Source organism: Hesperophylax consimilis, chromosome 23 (genome assembly GCF_061612785.1).
Source record: "Hesperophylax consimilis isolate HC1 chromosome 23, BYU_Hcon_1.0, whole genome shotgun sequence".
NCBI lineage: Eukaryota > Metazoa > Arthropoda > Insecta > Trichoptera > Limnephilidae > Hesperophylax > Hesperophylax consimilis.
In genome coordinates this window covers 597,919-618,598 of record NC_142858.1, presented here as the reverse complement: position 1 = coordinate 618,598, position 20,680 = coordinate 597,919, and the positions used below count along the sequence as shown (strand labels likewise).

At 33.8% G+C, this 20,680-nt stretch overlaps 1 protein-coding gene across 1 annotated transcript in view; it reads left to right on the top strand.

Annotated features, from left to right (window-relative positions):
* The first annotated feature begins 1,651 nt into the window (after positions 1-1,651).
* LOC149412194 (uncharacterized) overlaps positions 1,652-20,680 on the top strand; it is a 38,023-nt gene continuing 18,994 nt past the window's right edge. The window contains exons 1-8 of the mRNA XM_089645683.1: positions 1,652-1,973; positions 2,644-2,749; positions 5,742-5,947; positions 12,786-13,007; positions 15,655-15,807; positions 17,303-17,695; positions 19,031-19,183; positions 19,660-19,905. Of these exons, the coding sequence (XP_089501809.1) occupies positions 1,845-1,973; positions 2,644-2,749; positions 5,742-5,947; positions 12,786-13,007; positions 15,655-15,807; positions 17,303-17,695; positions 19,031-19,183; positions 19,660-19,905 (1,608 nt within the window). The 5' untranslated portion in view covers positions 1,652-1,844. The remainder of the gene's footprint in view (positions 1,974-2,643; positions 2,750-5,741; positions 5,948-12,785; positions 13,008-15,654; positions 15,808-17,302; positions 17,696-19,030; positions 19,184-19,659; positions 19,906-20,680) is intronic.

Sequence of the window (20,680 nt, the reverse complement as noted above, 5' to 3'; positions counted from 1 at the left end):
CTTTCCAGACGCCTACAAAATCCATACTGGCGCATAGAAAAAAGCTACCACGAAGTCCCAAAAACAGGACTCTTTGAATGTCAGTTGGTTTTCTACAGCACGGCCTTCTATAGAGATGGCAGTGCTCGAACCGATTTTGTTAATCAAGATGGCGTCAAGCGAAGTTATTGCTGCGCGCGTCCCTATGATTTCGGACCTTTTACGGAACGAACTTTAGAATATGAAAAAGCACAAAAACCTTCTTATGTGGGCTAAAAAATGGAATATAAGGATTTAATTATACGGCGTTAGAAGATACCGAAGGCTATCGCAATCATTTACGAACTTTGGAAGAACAATTTGATGTACTGTTGTCTAAGATTCAAGAAAATATCCAAAAACAGGACACAGGCGCGCGGCTGTCCCAGCAAAAACTAAGTTACAAATTCAACGGGGGATTCTTCTTCAGGTCTGATGTATGCACGGAGTTCCAAAAAATACGATATGATTGTTTATAAAAGAAGTGTTCGTTGCAGTAGTTGATGCCCTAAAATTTGTTATGAAGGTAAAAAAAATATAATTTTTTGAAACATTCAGATATTTGTTATTTAATAATAATAACTACTAAGTTACAGTGACATTACAAAAATAATATTATTAATTGGAGTGTCACGGGCATTCTTATTTTTGTAAAATTCTTGCTATTGATCCCAAATACAGGGATGGCTTTGATATAGATCGATAAATCTAAACATCATGTCATCCGACCACTTAATACATTTTTTCATGACCGGAAGGGAAATAAAAATCGCAAGCGACTTGAAACATATGTTCACACGTTTCGATTCGGCGGGAAAATCGAACGATGACTCATACTTGAACAACAAAAGTAGACGGGCTTTCAATTTTTGTCGTGCAACTAAAAACTTGATCAACTCTGATAAAAGGCTGTTCACACTTGTCGATTAGCTTTCAAGTGTCATTCAACTCCGACTTGATCAACTAAAATCGCCCTGAGAGAAAGGGGTATTAGACAAACTGGATGAAAAAAGGTGTGGTCTAAAACGATCATAAGGCACGATTAATTTTTATTAAAAAAAAACGATTTATTAGATAACAATGAGAAACAAGTTTTTCAGTAACCGAAAATGGAAAATAATAAATTTCAATAGCTATTATGTTTAAAAAACGCATAACCTGATGTCTTTTCTCTGCGCCATGTTTTGACATAACAATTTTAAATAGAGGTTGTTAATTAAAAAAAAAAAAACAAATGAAAAAGCAATTTTTAATTCTAAGATTTATGTTTTTGGTTAAATAAGCGAAGAAATAATACTAACCTTAAAACATTCCCAGCAATAACAATGGCCGCCAAGTGCACAATCGTAAACATTAAAATGCCTTGTTTTCCATTCCCGGAAACTGAAATACTTACTTCTCATAATTATCTAACTGAGACAAAGTATTTTTTTCAATGTGCTTATTAACCATGTACCATACCTTTTTCGTATGACAATATATTTTTTTGCAAAAATAGTACCTAAAAAAAAAAAAACTTTCACCTGAAAGGGGTACCTGCTTACCGGAGTAAATTATAATACTTCTATATAAGGCAACTATTTTGATCTTATTTTGATCATTTTCATTTTAGCTTGACAGTTGGAATTCTATGATGATTTTGTGTGGCTTTTCAATTTGCGCTGGACATGTGTAAAAAATATTTACGGAAACTATAACCACCGTTTAAAGTGGCATTTTTGTCTAATCGGAAGTGCGGCATATATGGAATAACATTTTTTCATCCGTTTATGAAGGAAAATGTATAATTGGGTGTTACATGTTACAGCTACATTCTGAAAACGATTATGGCCTCTGGAGGGAGCGATCGCCAAACAGGCACGGTGCCTAAAACAAAGGCTCGAAATAATTCCAATGTTCCTCAAGAAGTTGTCACACCTACCCGTAGAGATATTCACTCTACAAATATTATGACGGTAAGCAAAATATTTGTAGACACTTTAGAATCATCAAAATTGCATACTGAACTTGCAGTGGTGGCATTTCGTATAATTGTGTGCAATTCATATTCCACCGGTGCAATTTGTATATCAGATTGAAAAGGCGGTAACTGTTTGAATTTTGCTGACTTAATGCCAAACTCTCTTACACGCTTTTGCCACACGAGACTTCTAAATTTAGATAAGTTTGCTTACGATGTTCCAAAATTAGTAGGCAGTGCATAGAACACAGTGTAACTATGGCCAGGTTCTAGAATTCGAAGTTACCATTTTGATATAAAAAGGACCTTCTTGAAGGTACGGTATTTGATAAAATGTTGTTAAAAAGAAGCCTTAGATATGGTGGATTTCACAATGACAGTAATTTATAAATACTCCCAACTTGTATTTTTAACAAAATTGCTCACCCTGAGATATGTTCTCAGTGTTAAGTTCTGTTCTTATTCGTGTTAGCAATTTGTTTGACAAATTACAATTACGTGTCTTCCTACGTGTTAAAATATTTTGTGAATGTTGTTATTAATAGGTATATCAAGTGTCTCGCCATAACACATTTACATAAATTCACATGAATGATTCACATTCTGCTCTCAGCAACATTGTGTTTATAATTGGGTGTTTAATAACATTGTATTTCCAATAACAGACATCTGTGGATTGGCTGTCAGTATCCGAACATAATACGAGATCATCACAGAACAAATCCCGCAAGCCGACCAACATACCAACAGACAATGATTTCGCTGAATTAGGTTGGTATTCAAGTCTATATAATATTTCCCATGATTACTCAATTAATGTTATCACATGTATAAAATAGTGTATTAGTATTACATTTTGTATTACAACCATATTATGTTAACTGAATTATTTACAAGTAGATTGTACTTGGAATAATTTTGAATAAAGTTTCCGAATTCCGCCTCACGCTTATTATGCAAAAAAATTAATAACAGCACTTGGTTTCAACTTAGTTTATGTCTGGGGAGATGGTAAAAGATGCATTGCATTCCATTTTTTCTCAATCGAAGTTATGTTTGAAGGTTAGGAAATACGCATAAATTATTAAAATAACCAAAAAATTTACAACCTAAAAACCTTTTTTGTTGTTTGTTTTTGGGGTGTTATGCCGTGTTGCGCTAACTCCTTCTTTAGCCGACGTTTCGGACAGCGTTGCAGTGTCCATCATCAGGGCAGATCCGGTAGATCCGAAGATGTGTGATGTGACACATCTTCGGATCTACCGGATCTGCCCTGATGATGGACACTGCAACGCTGTCCGAAACGTCGGCTAAAGAAGGAGTTAGCGCAACACAGCATAACACCCCAAAAACAAACAACAAAAATGCTTTTGGCCGTGAGAATCTAAAAACTAACCAACCTAAAAACCTATTTTGTTTATGTTTTACATCTCCACTGACTTAAATAGTTATTCCCAGTAGTAAGTAAGTTGAAATCTAGTGTTATTTTTTTTTTAATTGCATGTTGAGGCGGAATTCAGCAACTTACCTAATTTTGTATTGAACGTTGCAGTTCTCTTTGTCTACTTTAAATTTGTTTATTGTTAATTGACACTGCATGGAAAAAATATTGATAGACTGTGAATTGATTATTAATTAAGTAGGTAGGTATTTAAGTACCTACTTACAAATATTATGATTTTACAGGAAATTTTGCTTTCGATTTATATAAGAGAAGACTAGAAACATAATTTGGACATGAGGTCCGGTTCTTTGAACTGCCTGTAACCAGTGAGAATATGGCATCCCCAGTTGTAGTGTGTTGTGGGGCTGAAAGTACTGGGGAGGGGAAGGAGTGAGGAAGAAAAAGCTTTAAAAAAAGTTTTCAAAATGTTTCTTTAAATTGGTATGAAATTTTTTGAAGACATGACTCATGTGCAATGAAAAAAAAATTGGCGTAAATATTAGTAAACCAGCATCTATGAGACATGGGGTTCCACAAGGAACAGTTATAGGTCCGCTTTTGTTTCTAATTTATATTAATGACCTATGTAATATTAGTATTCCGGGAAAACTTTTCTCGTATGCTGATGATACTGCAATCACAGTTCATGGTAAATCCTGGGACGAGGTCTCTAAAAATGCAAATAAGTGCACAATTATTGTCAAAGAATGGCTCAATCAAAACCTTCTAACTCTGAACTGTGAAAAAACTATATATATTCCTTTTTATAATACCAAAAAAGCGGCACCCTTAACTCATCTAAGTATAAGGTTTCACAAAAATACTTGCAATCCTGTCTTATGCACTAACTGTACAGAAATGAAATCGGGGAATACAGTTAAATATTTAGGAATTATAATAGACAGCCAACTCAAATGGACAAATCATGTAGAAAAGCTTGTAAATAAACTTAGATATTTAACTTATATTTTTAAACGTTTAAATAACATAGTAGATATCAAAAGAATCAAATTGGTGTATCATGCATTGGTGCAATCATCAGTATCTTATGGAATAATTGCATGGGGGGGGATTTATAACACCCATATTAAGCCACTAGAAATAACACAAAAACTAATACTAAAAATAATGTTGCATAAAGATATGACCTACCCCTCCTTGCAATTATTCGAAGAGGCTAAATTGTTAGAGATAAGAAAAATTTACTGTACACAATGTTTAAAATATATATTTGCTCGAAATTTTCTTTTTATAAAAAATGAAAATCGGTCTAGTAATAGGGTAAATAATGTATTTAAAGTTCCACTGTGCAAAACAAGGCTTGCGCAAAGACATGCTTATTTTATTACACCAAAAATTTATAATGCACTCTATACCAATACAGAAATCAAATGTGAAAATATATCATCCTACAGGAAACATAAAAATGTAATAAAGTCTTGGATAAATACCATAGATATTAATATTTACCTGCTGTAACATCTGATCTTAATCTCTATTAACTTTTAACAAATCCTTATTAACTTTTATTTTTCATATTTAATCCCGTAAATACAGTAAATAATGATTTTACTATAAATATTTTCATTCTTTTCTTTTCAATTTTCTACAAAGATAAAATATGTATATTTAGAGTAATTTTAACTGAACTGCCTTAAAGAAACACAAGTATACCCACGAACTGGCGATGCCTATGTGGGATTTTTTTGCTATCATACATTTATGCATATTATTATTTTTATGTATATGCTGTTTATGAACTCGTGTGTGTGTACGTGTATTGTGTGTGTATGTTATGTATGGTGTGTAATACACTATATATGTATACATATGTGCATGTGTACATATACTTTTCTGTAATTCGCATTGTTTCTTTCTTTTTTTAATATGTATGTAAAAAACATAATTTGTATTTTAAAACCATGTATGTAACAAAAAAAAAAAATAAAAAAAAAAAAAAAAAAAAAAAAAAAAAAAATGTGCAGTATTCACATAAAAAAAAACTTTAAATATTTATGCAGAGTGGATGCTATGCCCAGTATTGCCCTGGAGAAAGACCACCAATCAGAATAGATACTTTGCTTGAACTGGCTTTTGGCCTTGTTTGGTGACTAAATCTGAATAGCCAAGTACTTTCCCACCTTCCTCTACCCTTCTCCTTCCTCTGCTCACTATCCATTGGGATGCTGTAATTCCACTGTCTCCAGATGGTTGGGAGCAGTGTGGACTGTTGTGCTGTATTCACATAACAAAATGATGCATGCATTATGTTGACGTGTCTCCACCTATTATTGTGGTCTAATCAATGTATCCACCTAGATTCTTCCACGACTCACGAAGGCGGCAGCAGGTTCGTGCCAGTCCGCCCGCAGCCCCGCACTCTGGTGCTCCGCCAGCGCGACCTGCTGGACAGTGCCGAGGAAAGCGCCCCCTACGGCAGCATCCTAGGGGGACACAGCCCCCACACCAGTCACACGGCTATCATGATAGTGAACCCCACCACGCCAAACTCTAATCAGAATATGGTATGAGCAAGATCAACATTCCCAGATCACAAATAACCTGAAAATATTTGAAAAACTCCTACTACCATCATTACAAGAGGAAGATGTGGCTTGTACAATGATGGAGGACTTAGGTAGCGGCGGAATTGAACCCACCACACCTGCGTGGGAACCTGATCCATTTTTTTACTCGGCTACTTATAACTGGTCAATTGTTTGTTATATTTTTTTTATTTTTTTTATTTATTATTTAACATTATAAATGATTACAATATGCAGACTTATAAATAATTTTTTCGTTATTATTCTATTTCTCCATAAGTTGAGCTCCAGGAGCTCGTGTTTATGGGAGGAGTCTTTACATTTAGTTCTAATGATTTTTTAAACAATAATCAAAAACTTTTGAAATAAATACAAACATAATATTAACATGGGTACACAAATTAGAAAATTGTTTTTTTAAAGATAATTAAAATAATACATCTTTTTACAGATTAAGTAAGCGTGAGGAAATTAAGGGTACAATATATCAAGAAAATTTTTGAAAAATAGTTTTTTTTTAAAGACAATCAAATTAATATATATTTTTTACAGATTGAGTAAGTGTAAGAAAATTAGGGGTACAATATATCATTATCCAATTTGAGGGACTTAATTAACTTTTTGAATTGTTCATAATTCACAGTTTCGGTTACACTAATTTTATTTTTGGACAATAATATATTGTACCATCTCACACCTAAATATGAATAGTGGTGCTGAGCCGTGGTCGTTCTAAGCATAGGAATGGCTATTAAGCCATTAGTTTTGAATCTATTGCTTATGCTATCTGAGGGGTGCATTTTATAAATAAAATATTCTTTATAAATTTGATATAAAGCGATTCTCTTATACAATTCTGTTATAGATGGTACATTGAATTCCTGAAATATCTCTAAAGTAGGGAGTCATATGGTTTTCTAAGGATGATTTTTATAATTATTCTTTGAATTGTAATTATTGGCTGTAAAGAAGCCTTAAAAGCCCCTCCCCACCCAATAATCCCGTACTGCAATAAGGACTGAATTAATGCATAATAAACAATTTTGATAGTTTTCTTATTTAAAATATTTTGTATATTATAGAAAATATAGATAAGTTTTCTTATTCTTTCAACAGTGAGATTAATATGGTCTTTCCATTTAACATTTTTATCTAGATACCAAGATATTTTATATTGGATTTATGATTTAGTTTCGCGCAGTCCGTATTACATGTACCGTCATTTACACAATTTTTAGAATGAATTGTTATGTTAATTAGGTTATTTGGCACATCTTCTTGTAGAGTGAAAGGAATACAATATGTTTTTTCTGTGTTAAGTGATAATAAATTGCCATCGAACCAATTTTTTATAACCTTCATATCCTGATTCGCTGCATTGGTAATTTCGATCCATGTCTTTTTTTCGATAATTATTGCAGTGTCGTCAGCAAAGGATATAAGTTTACCATTAAGTGATAATTTAAACATATGGTTAACGTAAATTATAAATAAAATTGGTCCAATAACAGTCCCTTGGGGAATTCCAAATTCTAAAGTTTCATCTACGCTAAGTGAGTTATTTAATTTTACTTTTTGGTTTCTTTTACTTTTTTTCTTAGATGGCTTTGCAGCCAATACCTTACCTTACCAATAATACCGATATCATTTAATTTATTAATTAGTTTTGTATGGGAGATACTATCAAAAGCCTTACGTAAATCAATGAAAATGCCAAGGCATTTATTTTTTTTATCTAATGCACGGTATATAGTTGAAGTTAGTTCTGCAATGGCATCATGAGTGCCTAGTTTCTCTCTAAATCCAAATTGGCTAGGACTAATTATTTTATTGTTTTCAATATAGTATAAAAGTTGCTTTTTTACGATCTTTTCGAAAATTTTTGCAATGTTTGAGACAACAGATATGGGTCGATAATTTGATATTTCTTCAGGGCTGCCAGATTTAAAAACGGGTGTTACAATAGATTTTTTATAAACGGAGGGGAATATTCCACTATTTAAACTAATATTTATAATGTGTGTAATTGGAATGCTTAATAATTCATTATAATTTTTCAATATTTCTACTGTGACTCCATCAAACCCTGGTGCAGATGCACCTTTTAATTCACTAATAATATTTTTTATGTCATCTGTTGTTACCGGTTTGAAAACTGACAGATTATTTTGTTTGTGACAGTCCTTTTCGAAATTATCTATTTTATAATTTTCATCGATTCGTGTAGCTAAATTTTGTCCGACGTTAGCGAAATATTTATTGAAGGCATTAGCACATTTTGTCGGTTCCATTAGGGCATTAATAGAATTTTTTCCGATATTAATTTTTTTAATTTGAGTTTTTTTGTTTTTTCTACTATTTATTTCATTTATTGTTTTCCATATATGTTTTACATTTTGTTTAGCCACATAAATTTCATTTTTGTAAAAGTTCTCTTTAGTTGTTTTTAGTAAACAGGTTAATTTGTTCCTAAATTTTTTATAATCTGTGTATATTTTTTTATCTAAATGAAATTTCTTTGTCAAGCGATATAACTCTTCTTTTTTTCTAATAGACACGATTAAGCCATGTGAAATCCATGGTTTTATTTTTTTGAATTTTGATTTAATTTTTATGGTTTTAATATCTGTTGATGCTGTAATATAATTGCATAGTATATTATCAAAAATATTTGCGCATGTTTCAGCACATGTTGATTCTAATACGGAACGCCATGTTTCTGTTTTTATTTTTAGGTTTAATTTATGATGGTTTAGTGAATTTTTTGTAAAAGTATTGCATTTTAAATCAATATGATTATTAATATTAAGTTTTTGTATATAGATGCAAGTGTGATGATCAGTAATATTATTTTTTAATATTATCGTGTGTAATTTGTCGGTATCTTTAGTGTTACTCCATATGTGATCGATACAAGATGGACGTTGACCCGTAATTTCTCTAGTATATTTATTATGTCATTCTCGAATTGAATATGGAATCATAGGATGGGGATCTGCTACACATACGTACCTACACAACCTGAATACGATTCAAAAAGGAATCATAAAGACCATATTGAAAGTACCAATTAGAACGCCTTCAATTGAAATATTCAATTCCTTTGACGTACCAAATGTACAGCAAATATATGCCAAAAATATATTATTGAAGCTCTTCAAAAATAACAAATCCTCTACTAGACTGTGTATGCATAACACTAGATCGAACAAAAATGATATAAAAAATATTCCAAGTTATAAAACCACATTCGGACAAAGAAACTATACATACTTTGCAACAAAACTCCATAACATCCTTCCCCAAGACATAAAACTAATAAAAAATCCTAATGAATACAAATCATTAATAAAAATATGGCTGAAAGAGGTCAATGAAAAAACCCTAATGAAAACACTAAAAACGATATAGAAGACACTAAAAACGACATAGAAGACACTAAAAACGACATAGAAGACAAATAAACCATATTTAAATAACTTTAGTCCGCCTCGGCACAGGACCCCCTAGTGAGGAGGACTAAGAAATACAATATTTTATACTTAATTTCACCATTATATTTTGTATGTAACAATTATCTTATATAGTCGCTAAAATTAAAAAAAAAAAAAAAAAAAATTTATACACAATATGAAATTCATTTCCGTCATATAATTGATAAATTCAGTTTTTATTCTGTTACTATTTTCGTTTGAAACATCTATGTTGAAATCGCCGATTATTGTTATGTTCTGTTTATTTTTTTTTGATAAGATAATGCTTCTCAATTCATCCATAAATGTGTACTCGTTTGATCCGTGTGTTCGGTAAATTGCAATAATATTAAAACACATTTTATTTACATTTAGATTAATATCTAAGCAATTAACTCGCTGCATAGGTACTTCTTCCACTGCGATGTTTGAATGGCAAAATTTAACAAATACAACAATACCACTATTTCTATTAATAGCACAAGATGTTGCGAAGTAGGTATATTCTGGTATGCAAAATTTATTGTATACGTTGGTGAATGCTTCAGTTAAAACTATAACGTCCGGTTTATGATTTAGTAAATTAATTGAGAGTAAAAATTCATTGAAATTTTGTTTCATTGATCTGATATTTAAATGGAGTACAGAGAATGAATTTGTTATTTTATCCACGATTTTATTACAATCTTTTAAAGTATGACAAATATATTCCGAAATATTAAGCGTTTTATCTAATTCCTCAGTGAAGAAATTATTCATTTTTAAAGAAATAAGGAAATAATATTGTTATAACTAATTGTCAAAAATGAATTTGATTTTGATGACAAACTATAAATTAGCAGCATATGTTCACGGATAATATCAAGGTTGACTTGAAATAGATTTGGTGACAATATTGAACAACTTAGCATTATATTACTAGTGATGATATTATAAAGATGATACATACTATGTAGTATATTAATTTTGTTTTGTATAAATAATATTTTACAAACATTAACACTTTGAGAGTAGGCTAATATTTTAATGCTTTGTTTTTGTCTTAAAATTTTACAGAAATAGTTAATTAAATATTTTTTGGATATTACTGATAAATCGTTATCTCTTCGATGGTAGATTAATAACATTGAAATGTTTCTCAATTGTTTTAAAGTTTTAGTATTAATAGCTAAATTGTGCGAAAAGTCAGAAAAGTGTGAAAAGTCAGAAAACAAGCGTATTTGAAACAAAAATATAAATTTTGGTATTGAGTTTTTAATCTCGTTAAGAATTTTAAAGTTAGTTATTAAGAATGTTAAAGTAGGTACATACCTATTCATAATTTATACGCCCTTGGGCAATAGTCATCATTTTTTTTAAATACATACAATTTTTGCTATTTGCTTTATGATTTGTATCGTTTGTTGACTTGAAAGTGTTGTTTTGGAAATCACAATTTTTGCATTTCTCTTCTTTGTTTTTATTGGGACAGTCTTTCCAAGGATGGTCCATGGCGCAGTGCAGGCACGAAGCATTCTTGTCCTTATTAAAACAGTTGACAGCTGAATTTCCAAATCTCAGGCAATGGAAGCATTGCATTATTGGATTAGCATCCTCCACCCGCACTCTGTGGTATCCAATATTAATTTTCTCTTTAGAAATGAGATATTTCCTAAGTTTTCCACTTGTTTCGACTATATAGTTTGTAAGATTGTTTTGTCCTTTTGGTTTAAGCATTTTTACTAATTTTACTGAGTTTTTCGGATTTTCATCCATGATGATTTTAATTCCATCATTTTGGGTTTTTAATGATTCTATTATTTCTTCTTCTGATAGGTCGATAGGTAGGTTTCTGATGAATAGTTTAGGATTTTTTTTTTCTAATTCTTTCGCGATCAAATTATTTTTGAAGACTATATTTATTTCTTCTGTTAGTTTTTTTGCGTGATCATTTTTGGGGCAAGAGATGATTAGTTTCTTATTTGATGCTTTTTGTACTCCATTTACTGCAATCCCCAAATGCGATGTTTTAATTTTTTTAACTATCATGTCTCGAATATCATCAGAAGTTGTATTAGTATTTTCACTTGCAATTATTAATGAGTATTTGGCCTCTGGTATAGGTATTGAGAGGGTTGACTTGTTGTACGTTGTATTAATTGATTCCTTTTTTTCCTTAAATAATTTTCAATTTTTTCTGAATGTTTTTCTTCATTTAATATAAGTTTATTTTGTAGCTCAATTATTTTTTCTTGTAGTTGAAGTTTTTCCTTGCACCATATTTCCTCTAGCTGGTGTATATCTTGTTCTATGTTACTTCTTTGTTTTGCCTCTTTGACAGATGAGCATTTTCCAATTTCAATTTTAATTGAGTCAATTAATGATTGGACACTTCGGTCCATAATGAGTTATTTTTTTGCGGGCTGTCTGGTGACTAAACGCAGCCAGCCTGCTTTATTTTTGCAACAACAATATGTTAAACTGGGTATCACTGTGGTTTGTGGTTACTGAGTTTATCGAAATTTCTGTCCGTGCGAGCTGCACGGCAGCAGAAACTAGACTGAGTTAGTAACTTATGTATATAGTTAGCTATTATTCATGTATTATGTTACACTTACACACATAAATTGTCAATTTCCTTTGTAAAAGCCTGATAGGGCGCCAATGAATAATAAATAAATAAATATTAATCCTTGGTGTGCGCAGACTCGAATTTGAATCCTGGATTGTGTACTTTTTAATAAACACAACTTTCATAAACAATAGCTCTGTATAATAATACTAGGTTATCCATGTCTATTTCTCTTTATGTACGTAATATAAATATTCATAAATTCTTATTTTATTGAAGCACTATAGACAGCGCCGCAATTAGCTTGCGTACACCAAGGGTTAAAGGATTTAAGAAACTAAAATACATTTAGCCCTTTTTGATACAGTTTGATATAGGCTTTGAACTCTGAAACAACTTTCACAAGTCACAATAATAAACTCCTCCCAACCGTCTGGAGCCAGTGAGACTATGGTATCCCCAATTGAGTTATGTTGTGATGCTGAAGGTAGTGGGAAGATGAAGGAGATGGGAAGAGGAAGGTGGGGAAGTACCTTAATTCCAGGGAGATACTGAAAGTATCTACCGCCTTGGAACGTGCCGCTAACATACTATGTATTATTTTTAAATTAATAAATTATTATGAAATAACCCTAAATAAGTTAATTTGAATGAATTTACTTCGTATCCACTCAACCACAGAGGCCATCAAATAGCCAACAAATGGATGATAATTATTAAATTACAAGACATTTACAAATAAATATTTTATCTTATATTAATTATAGTCTAAATTGTATATTTCGTCATTCAGAATAGTTCGGGTTCGGGCGCGAGGAACAACGTGCGGGGCTCCTCGTCGAGCCGCGAGGGCTCCTACAGTAACACAGCCCCCGTGTGTCCCCACCCGGCCGGCGGCGGCCCAAAGCCCACCAACACCGCCCACGATCCCCATGATTCTGTCTACCAGAATGGCGGCAACGGCCAGACACACGGCAATGAGAATATGGTGCAGAATCAACAGGAACATAACATGGTATAATATTTTAACTTTTTGTGAAAATTTAGACAAAGAGCGTTGTCAAATGTGGTGGATAACAATGATATTGATGAGCTTGTGGAAGAGCACACTCAAGAGCTGACCACAGAAGAGCTTATGGAGTTGCATTGGTTTCACACCAAGAAGTTATGGAGGTGAGTTTGTTAGTGGAGGAGGAGGAAGTAGCAGAGCAACAGTTTTCTGGCGCAATAAGAGAAATGCTAAAAGCATGGGAAACTGTTGCAACGTAATTATTTAAATAAATGTAAAAAAAATTGGGTATTTTTGGCATGGAATGCATTATAGTATTTTACATCTCTAAATAGTATAAACAAAGTCACTATCCGCTTCTCTGTTTGTGAGCTTAGTCCTTCTAAACTATGCAACGGAGTGTGATAGGGTTTTTAGTATCATTTAGAGTTTTAGAGAATTTCTTCCGGAAGGTTTATATATATAATACAAGGATATTTTATTTATTGAAAGTAGAGAAAAGTCGAGCATCACCGACTACATGTCAGCTAGTTGATTTATATGGGAAAAATTGTTTGGTTTAATGAGTGTTTCACATAACGAACGAATGAAGCTCATTATGAGAGGTTCTACTGTATATCATCACTTTAATTTGACAAGGTTGTAACTGAACATTACCTTATTCTGAGTTATGGGGTTCCAAACATTACAATGTCAATTTCTCATAACAATTGCTAAATTTATGGTTTGATCTAATGTGTTAATAGTATTTTAGTTCTTCACTACAAACAAAGAAAATAAATGTACAAATTGGATGTATATTTTTATTCTTGAACATACCTACTTGTGAAGTTAGAACCAAGTTCGACCAGCAAGGACACAATACGAGGGTGGTCTGAAAAGTTTCCGACCTAACAATGAAACAAGAATTTTTTTCTTTATTTTTCTACATGGTCTCCTTGTAACTCTACACACTTCTCCCAGCGATTCTCCTATCTCTCTAACCCGTCCAAATAGTAGTCGGCGTTTTTCTCTGCAAAATAATTGTTCACAAAGGTGATTGCCTCCTCATCTGGCGTATAATGGTGTATCCAAGTTTCATCTACAGTAATTAATCGGCACCAAAACTCGGATTTATTGCGCCTAAACTGCGCCAACAGAGCGTTGGAAATGTTCATTCGAACACGTTTTTGGTCTAACGTGAACAAACTCGGCACCCAACAGCTTTCTGTACAGCTTTCTCATGTCTAAATCTTGATTTAATATGTGACAGACATGTTCTTTGGACATTTTCATAACCTCTGCTATCTCTCTCACTTTAATTCGGCGGTTGTCTAACACTATTTGGTGAAGTTTAGCAATGTTATCGTTAGTAGTTGCAGTTTTTGGACGTCCTGAACGTTCATCGTCTCCCATGCTCTTACGGCCACTTTTAAATTCAGCTTACTAAAATTTCACTGTGGTAAATGATGTCCCCATACACAGAGTCCAACTCATCTTTGATTTGCGTAGGCGTATTGCCTTCAAAAACAAAAATTTAATAACAGCTTTATACTCAATTTTTTCCATTTTCACGAAAACACACACATCGACTCACTCAAACGACTGTAAACTAAAAACTGCACGTCCAAAATGGCCGAAACTTTGGTGAGTAACTGTCAAAAGATGCACAACTACATTCACTAACTTTTATTGACGAGTACCGCCATCTTTGCGTTGAGGTCGGAAACTTTTCAGATCACCCTCGTATATAATTTTACAAGGTTATAACGTCCTTTTTGATCCTTGTTCAACTGACATTTTGTTCCTAACTCACAGTTAGAAACAAAATGGTTTGTTTCAAAGTTTTGTTGTGTCTTTATTTTCATTATTATTAACCCTTCAGGCATCTGACATATTGCCCGTTATATTTCTTAAAGATGATGTCAGAAAGTTGGAGAACAGATCTTTGTCAAAATAAATTAAAAATAAAAGTCTGATATTAGAACTCTGGCACATTACTAACTTTGTTAATACTCAACAGAATTACTTTTGGACATAGATATGAGCTAAAGAAACGGTTTCCCATTCAAAGGTTATTTTGGTCCAAATTGTCAGTTAGAACCTTGTCAAACCATAGTGACGATGTGTATTTATTAATGTTATTTGCATAGAATTAATATTAAAATTGTATGATACCAATTTAAGTCGGCAGATTTCCAAAATAATTGGATTGCCACAACTAATAAAATCAAATTGTCAACAATTCCAATGATAATGAGTTCTTTCTGCAATATTTTCGGGAACCGGATAAAACAGAACGATGGCAAAACAGAACAGATAAAATAATAGAACAGAACAAACAGAATATGAACAGAACAGATAAAATGACCGGTCAGTGGTTGAGTGGGCATAGCGCTTGGGTCTCACCCGAGCGTCGCGTGTTCGATTCCTCGGCTGGCTAAGTCCTCCATCACAACACAAGCAACATTTTCGGCTTTCTGTGGTGGTAGTAGGAGATTTTCAAACATTGTTGGGTTATTCGTAACCCGGGAATGTTTGTCTTTCTTTAAAAAAAAAAAAAAAATAGGTTAGGGGTTAAATTAGTTTAGTTAGGTATTTTTTTTTCACTTCTCCTAACTTTTCTGTTTTTTGATGGAATCGATATTTTCAACGAGATGTTTTCCATGATCAGCTCCCGCGGACGGAGGCTGCGCGTTCCACCGGAGACAGCATGGTGGCCGCCTGCCCTGACACGGCTCGTGTGGAGCAGCGTCTCGGACAGATCCGAGAGTACATCCGTGTCACCTCCACCCTCGTGGACAGCATGAGGAACTCGGAGGATGAGGTGAGCCATTCCCCCATCAGATTTACTGAAGCTCATCCGTGCAGATTGCCCAACAAACTTATAGTAGCGTGCAGGGGGGCTTTATTCAAACTTAAAGTATTACTTTGAAGAGATGCGCCAGTGCCATAACTTGCCATGAATTCTCAAGAATGTTATGAGTCGGATTGGGTTATCTAACTAACTAACCATCACACTGTTTCTCTGCAAGGGAGGCAGAGAGGAAGGACCGCCAAACAACTCGGTCTTGGCACACACTCCTTGCCCCATTCACATTCTTTCTCTTCTATTATTCTGACTCTTGACATGGCCCAACTCAAGTATCTGGGCGTCCCTGACTTCTTCTACCATTCACATTTGAGTCATATATTCTCCTTACACTCCTTTCTTCGTTTATTCCCTCTACATGCCCAAACTAGTGATGCAACGGAAGTGTCTGAACGGAAGCAGAAACGGAAACAGATGTCAAAAGTAAATCTTAGTGGAAGCGGAAGCGGAAGTGAAAAACTTGCGGAACTTCTGCAGAAGCGGAAGCAGAGCTCTGTTGCATCACTAGCCCAAACCATCTGAATGTCCCTTTCTTAATCTTACTCATTTCTCACACTATCATACGTGGTTTTACCACACATACACCTCTGCCAGTTCCATGCCTCACTGCCATACATCAGGGTAGGTACCCACACTCCATTGTTGTTCAGTCCTCTATTAATGGAGTTATGTACCTACTCTTACCCTTCTTTCATTATCACTATCAGCCTTTCCACTTCTTCTCTCCAAATACACAAACCCTTTCGCCTGCTCCATGTATTCATCATTCACAACTTCTCAATATAAATATAAAATAAGCATAAAAAGCCAACTACTGAAATACTAGAGCTATGGCTACCAAAATTGTTATTATATTATATTACTAACCTGACCCAAGTTATTGTATTCTTATCACTACCTAACCCCGATAATTCGAACCCCAGTGATTCGAAAAAATGCGTAATTGAAATTTTCGCCAGAAAATTATTTTAATACATAATGTTTTTTAAATTCGAAGTACGACTTTTTTTTAAATTTCGATTTATGATCAAATATATTGTATTTTTACGATTTTACTTTGAAAATTTGAATCTGCGAAAAACTGGATATATTTCGTTTTAGTATGAATTTACTTTGAATAACTGAACTTGAAGGGCCGACCGCGACGGAAATCAGTTGCGAATATTCGATTTACACGGGAATAAGTCGTATTATTACGAATTTACACCAAAGAACCTATTCCGAATTTAAAGAGACGGCCGCGAAACTTGGTTTTCGCCACTTTTTTTGTTTTCTTAAAATTTCAAATTACATGAAAATTCATTAAGTCTCCTGGATTTCGAATTAACGGGGTTCTACTGTAATAGGAAATATTATCATGTTATTATAATGTTATCTATAGAATTAAACAACTTCCTTACTTCAACCAGTTGAATAATGTACGTCGTGAAATAAATTTGATGTTGTACAGTTACGAACAAGACTGATCTCGTTGAGGCGCTGTAACGATTTGCTAATGGGGACGGTTGGGAGTGTTTGCCAGGAGCCTGAAAGAGGTGAAAGGGAAGAGGTCGACAGCGACGTCGCAGACCTGATGGCAACCCTGAGCCACCTCAAAGACAGCGAGAAAAAGCTGGAAGACATACTAACAGCATATGGTGATAAATGGTCAGACGATGAAGATGAAGGCATCCTGGAGACTAAGGCTGTATGCCACGAACCTGAAACAGCAAAGACTTCGGAGTCTTCTCAAAATCAAGATTCTGAAGTGTCCATTCTGAAGGATTGGACTCCTGTGAGGTCCAACGATAGTGTGACTATCACCGATGTAACGGAAGCCAGTGAATCTAGCTTGAAAGACCAGGTGAATTATTGATGGAGCTGTACTCAAAGCTTGGACAATTCCCGCTACCGATGTTTGATTTGTTTTGCTGTTTGGTTGCTGTGTTTTTGCATGATACAATGATACAATAACCCTTATAAATGCGCAAACATTACTTTTGGATAGTTAAGGTTTCATTTGTAGGTGTTTTTAGATTCACTAATTCAAGTTAGAGGTATGTTGATCTTTAACCGTAACCGTTGTTAGCACAAAAAATAATTGTTCTTCAATGACCAACAATATTGACTGAAAAGTCAGAAGGAAAGTAGCCTCACGTAAATCACCTTCTTGGTATTCTGACAAAAGGAAATACGCATTATATAAGTGATAGTGATAAATTAAAAAAATATTTAATTTCACCTTAATTTTAAAATCTTATCAAGGTAGATGTAACTGGATGTGCCGGGTGACATTTAAATGCTAGAAATCATTTTCAAGGTGCATTTAACAACAAAAGAGCAAGGACACCTACCAATTTGTTTATGACTTATTTATAATGCAATGAAGAGAGAACAAGCCGAATATCTTAAGTTAAGAGTCCATTCGATTTTAACAGATTAATTAACATATTATAATCCTTATTCTCTTTATAAAAAGTGTTACATATTCCCTTCTGCCCTTTTACAGTTGGTATATAATGTGCTATATTATTGTCATAGATACTAAAAACAAATTGATATTATTTGAAATAACAAATGTAATTTGATTTTCTTATCATTATCAACGCTTAATAGATATCACTTCTGCATTACTGAAATGTTTGATAATTTCATTGCTATACCAATGCAGGCTGACATGTTCAACAAAGCAAAGATGTTCTTGTCAGCTGTTTTATTCTAAAATATTTGTGTATAATTGTTTTCTTAACCTTGATGTCTTGCAAACCTAACGTTTTGGCCTCTTTTTGAAAGTGTATATACAAATAATGTTGGTTTTACACAAGATGTGTGTTTTCGTGTCACCAATTGTGTGATGACCTGATTGTATGATTGGATTGGATTAAATCTTTTTAACATACTCAAATAACACGCAAGATAAAACATTGAATGTATTTTTGATATAAGTTTGGTGCCATGTTCGACAAACAATGCAATGTACAGTCTCAGTTTTAAATATATAGTACTTTAATTAGTTCAGATTTATAATTCGCAGAGAGATGCAAGAAATTCAGAGACGGTGTTGATGTATTTTGTTTGTGTTGGGACATGTTCAATGTTGTGAAACCCTATCCTTTCTTCCTATCAAACTGGAATCAGTGTTGACCCCTTTATTGTGATAATTATATTTGTGGTAACCCTGACGTTGCATGCCTTATAGGAGGCTATCCCTCGCCCCCCCTCCGCTCAGAGCAGCGTGTCGGCGTACAGCGACAATGACCTGTGGCAGAACGAACTAAAGGCGAACATGGAGATATCGCAACTGCGGCTGGCAGCTGCTTTACAAGAGCAGAAGAGACTGCTTAAGTATCAGGTATGTGTTCTTATATATTTCGTGTAAGTATAATACTGTAAAAAAATTTTCAGGCAGGAAAAATACTATCTTGGGATATTTGCGCTCTTGCTTGCTTATGTACTGGGGATGGTTCATTTGTGTTTTGACTTTAAGAGTACAAGCAGCCTATTGGTCAATTTAAAAAATTGAAAGCACCAATCAATGCGGCTTGTGCTGTTCAACTAAAAATGCCAAAAAAAACGTATTTTGAAATTATTGGCTCATACGCTGTATTTATTTATTTATTGCATATCACTATACATAAAACACTTTTTTTTTCTCATAAAAATCAACAATATTGAACTTACAACTTATCCAGCTCTCTGTCCCAACAGCTAATCAGGTTGTGAGCATTTTTTTTTGTTTTTTATGTACCACCCCCCCCCTGTAATTACACAGCATTTATTATGTTCTTCTTTATTCTACGTTTAATTACAATGAATTTATCCTTCCAGGCCGATGCTAAGGAGCAACTTGCTGAGATGCATCTCTCCCGCAACGGCCATCAGGAGCATCACGCGGGGTCCTCGGGGGGTGACCTGCACGAGCATCAACAGCACCAGGGCTCCTCGGGACCTTCCAACTACCATCACCAGCCCCTAGCCCATCAAGGTCAGGCTGCCAGGGTTTACGGCTCTAACCAGATCGGAGTGGCAACCACGCTGCCTCACGTGACCGATGGAAATCAGCACAACAATAATGTAACCATTATTTCATTTTAAAGCTAGATGATCACAAATTTCCTACTATTTAATATGAAATTTTTCCCATAAAAATCTATGTAAAATACGATAATGCATTCCACGGCAAAAAATACTCAATTTTCTTTGTTTTTATGTTTATTCAAATAAAACTACATACTTATAAATTGTTAAGGAGCAACCTGGAATTCAATGTCGATTTGCAAAAACAATTAAAAAAATCGTATTAATATTCAACATAAATAATTTACCATTGTTTTTGCCGACGCTTCAAACTTTGGTGAAAATGTGACATAGCATTATAATTGAATAAATTTGCCACCTCCTGGCCAAAGTTTCATCCAAGCCGAAGTGAGGGTCCTCTTGGTAACCCCTTCCCACGCCTTGTCAATCATCTTGAGACAAGTAACGATGTGAAAGTAATCTTTCCAAAACTCTCTGACAGTGAGTTTTTTTTGTCTTGATTGACTTGTCCCAGTCATCTCAAAACAACGCTCGAACAACAGCAAGTTGATACTATGTATACAGACTTCTCTGAGGCTTTCGATCGCGTAATACACTCAATTCTTTTAAAAAAGCTCGTCCTACTTGGTATACACAGTGACCTGCTTAGATGGATTAAATCTTACATTAGTAACCGTAATCAGGTAATCTTAATCAACGGTGTCTTCTCAAAATCTATCGAGGTAAAATCTGGTGTCCCCCAAGGGTCCTACCTAGGTCCGCTAATGTTCAACATTTATATAAATTACATTGAACTATATGCCGATGACAT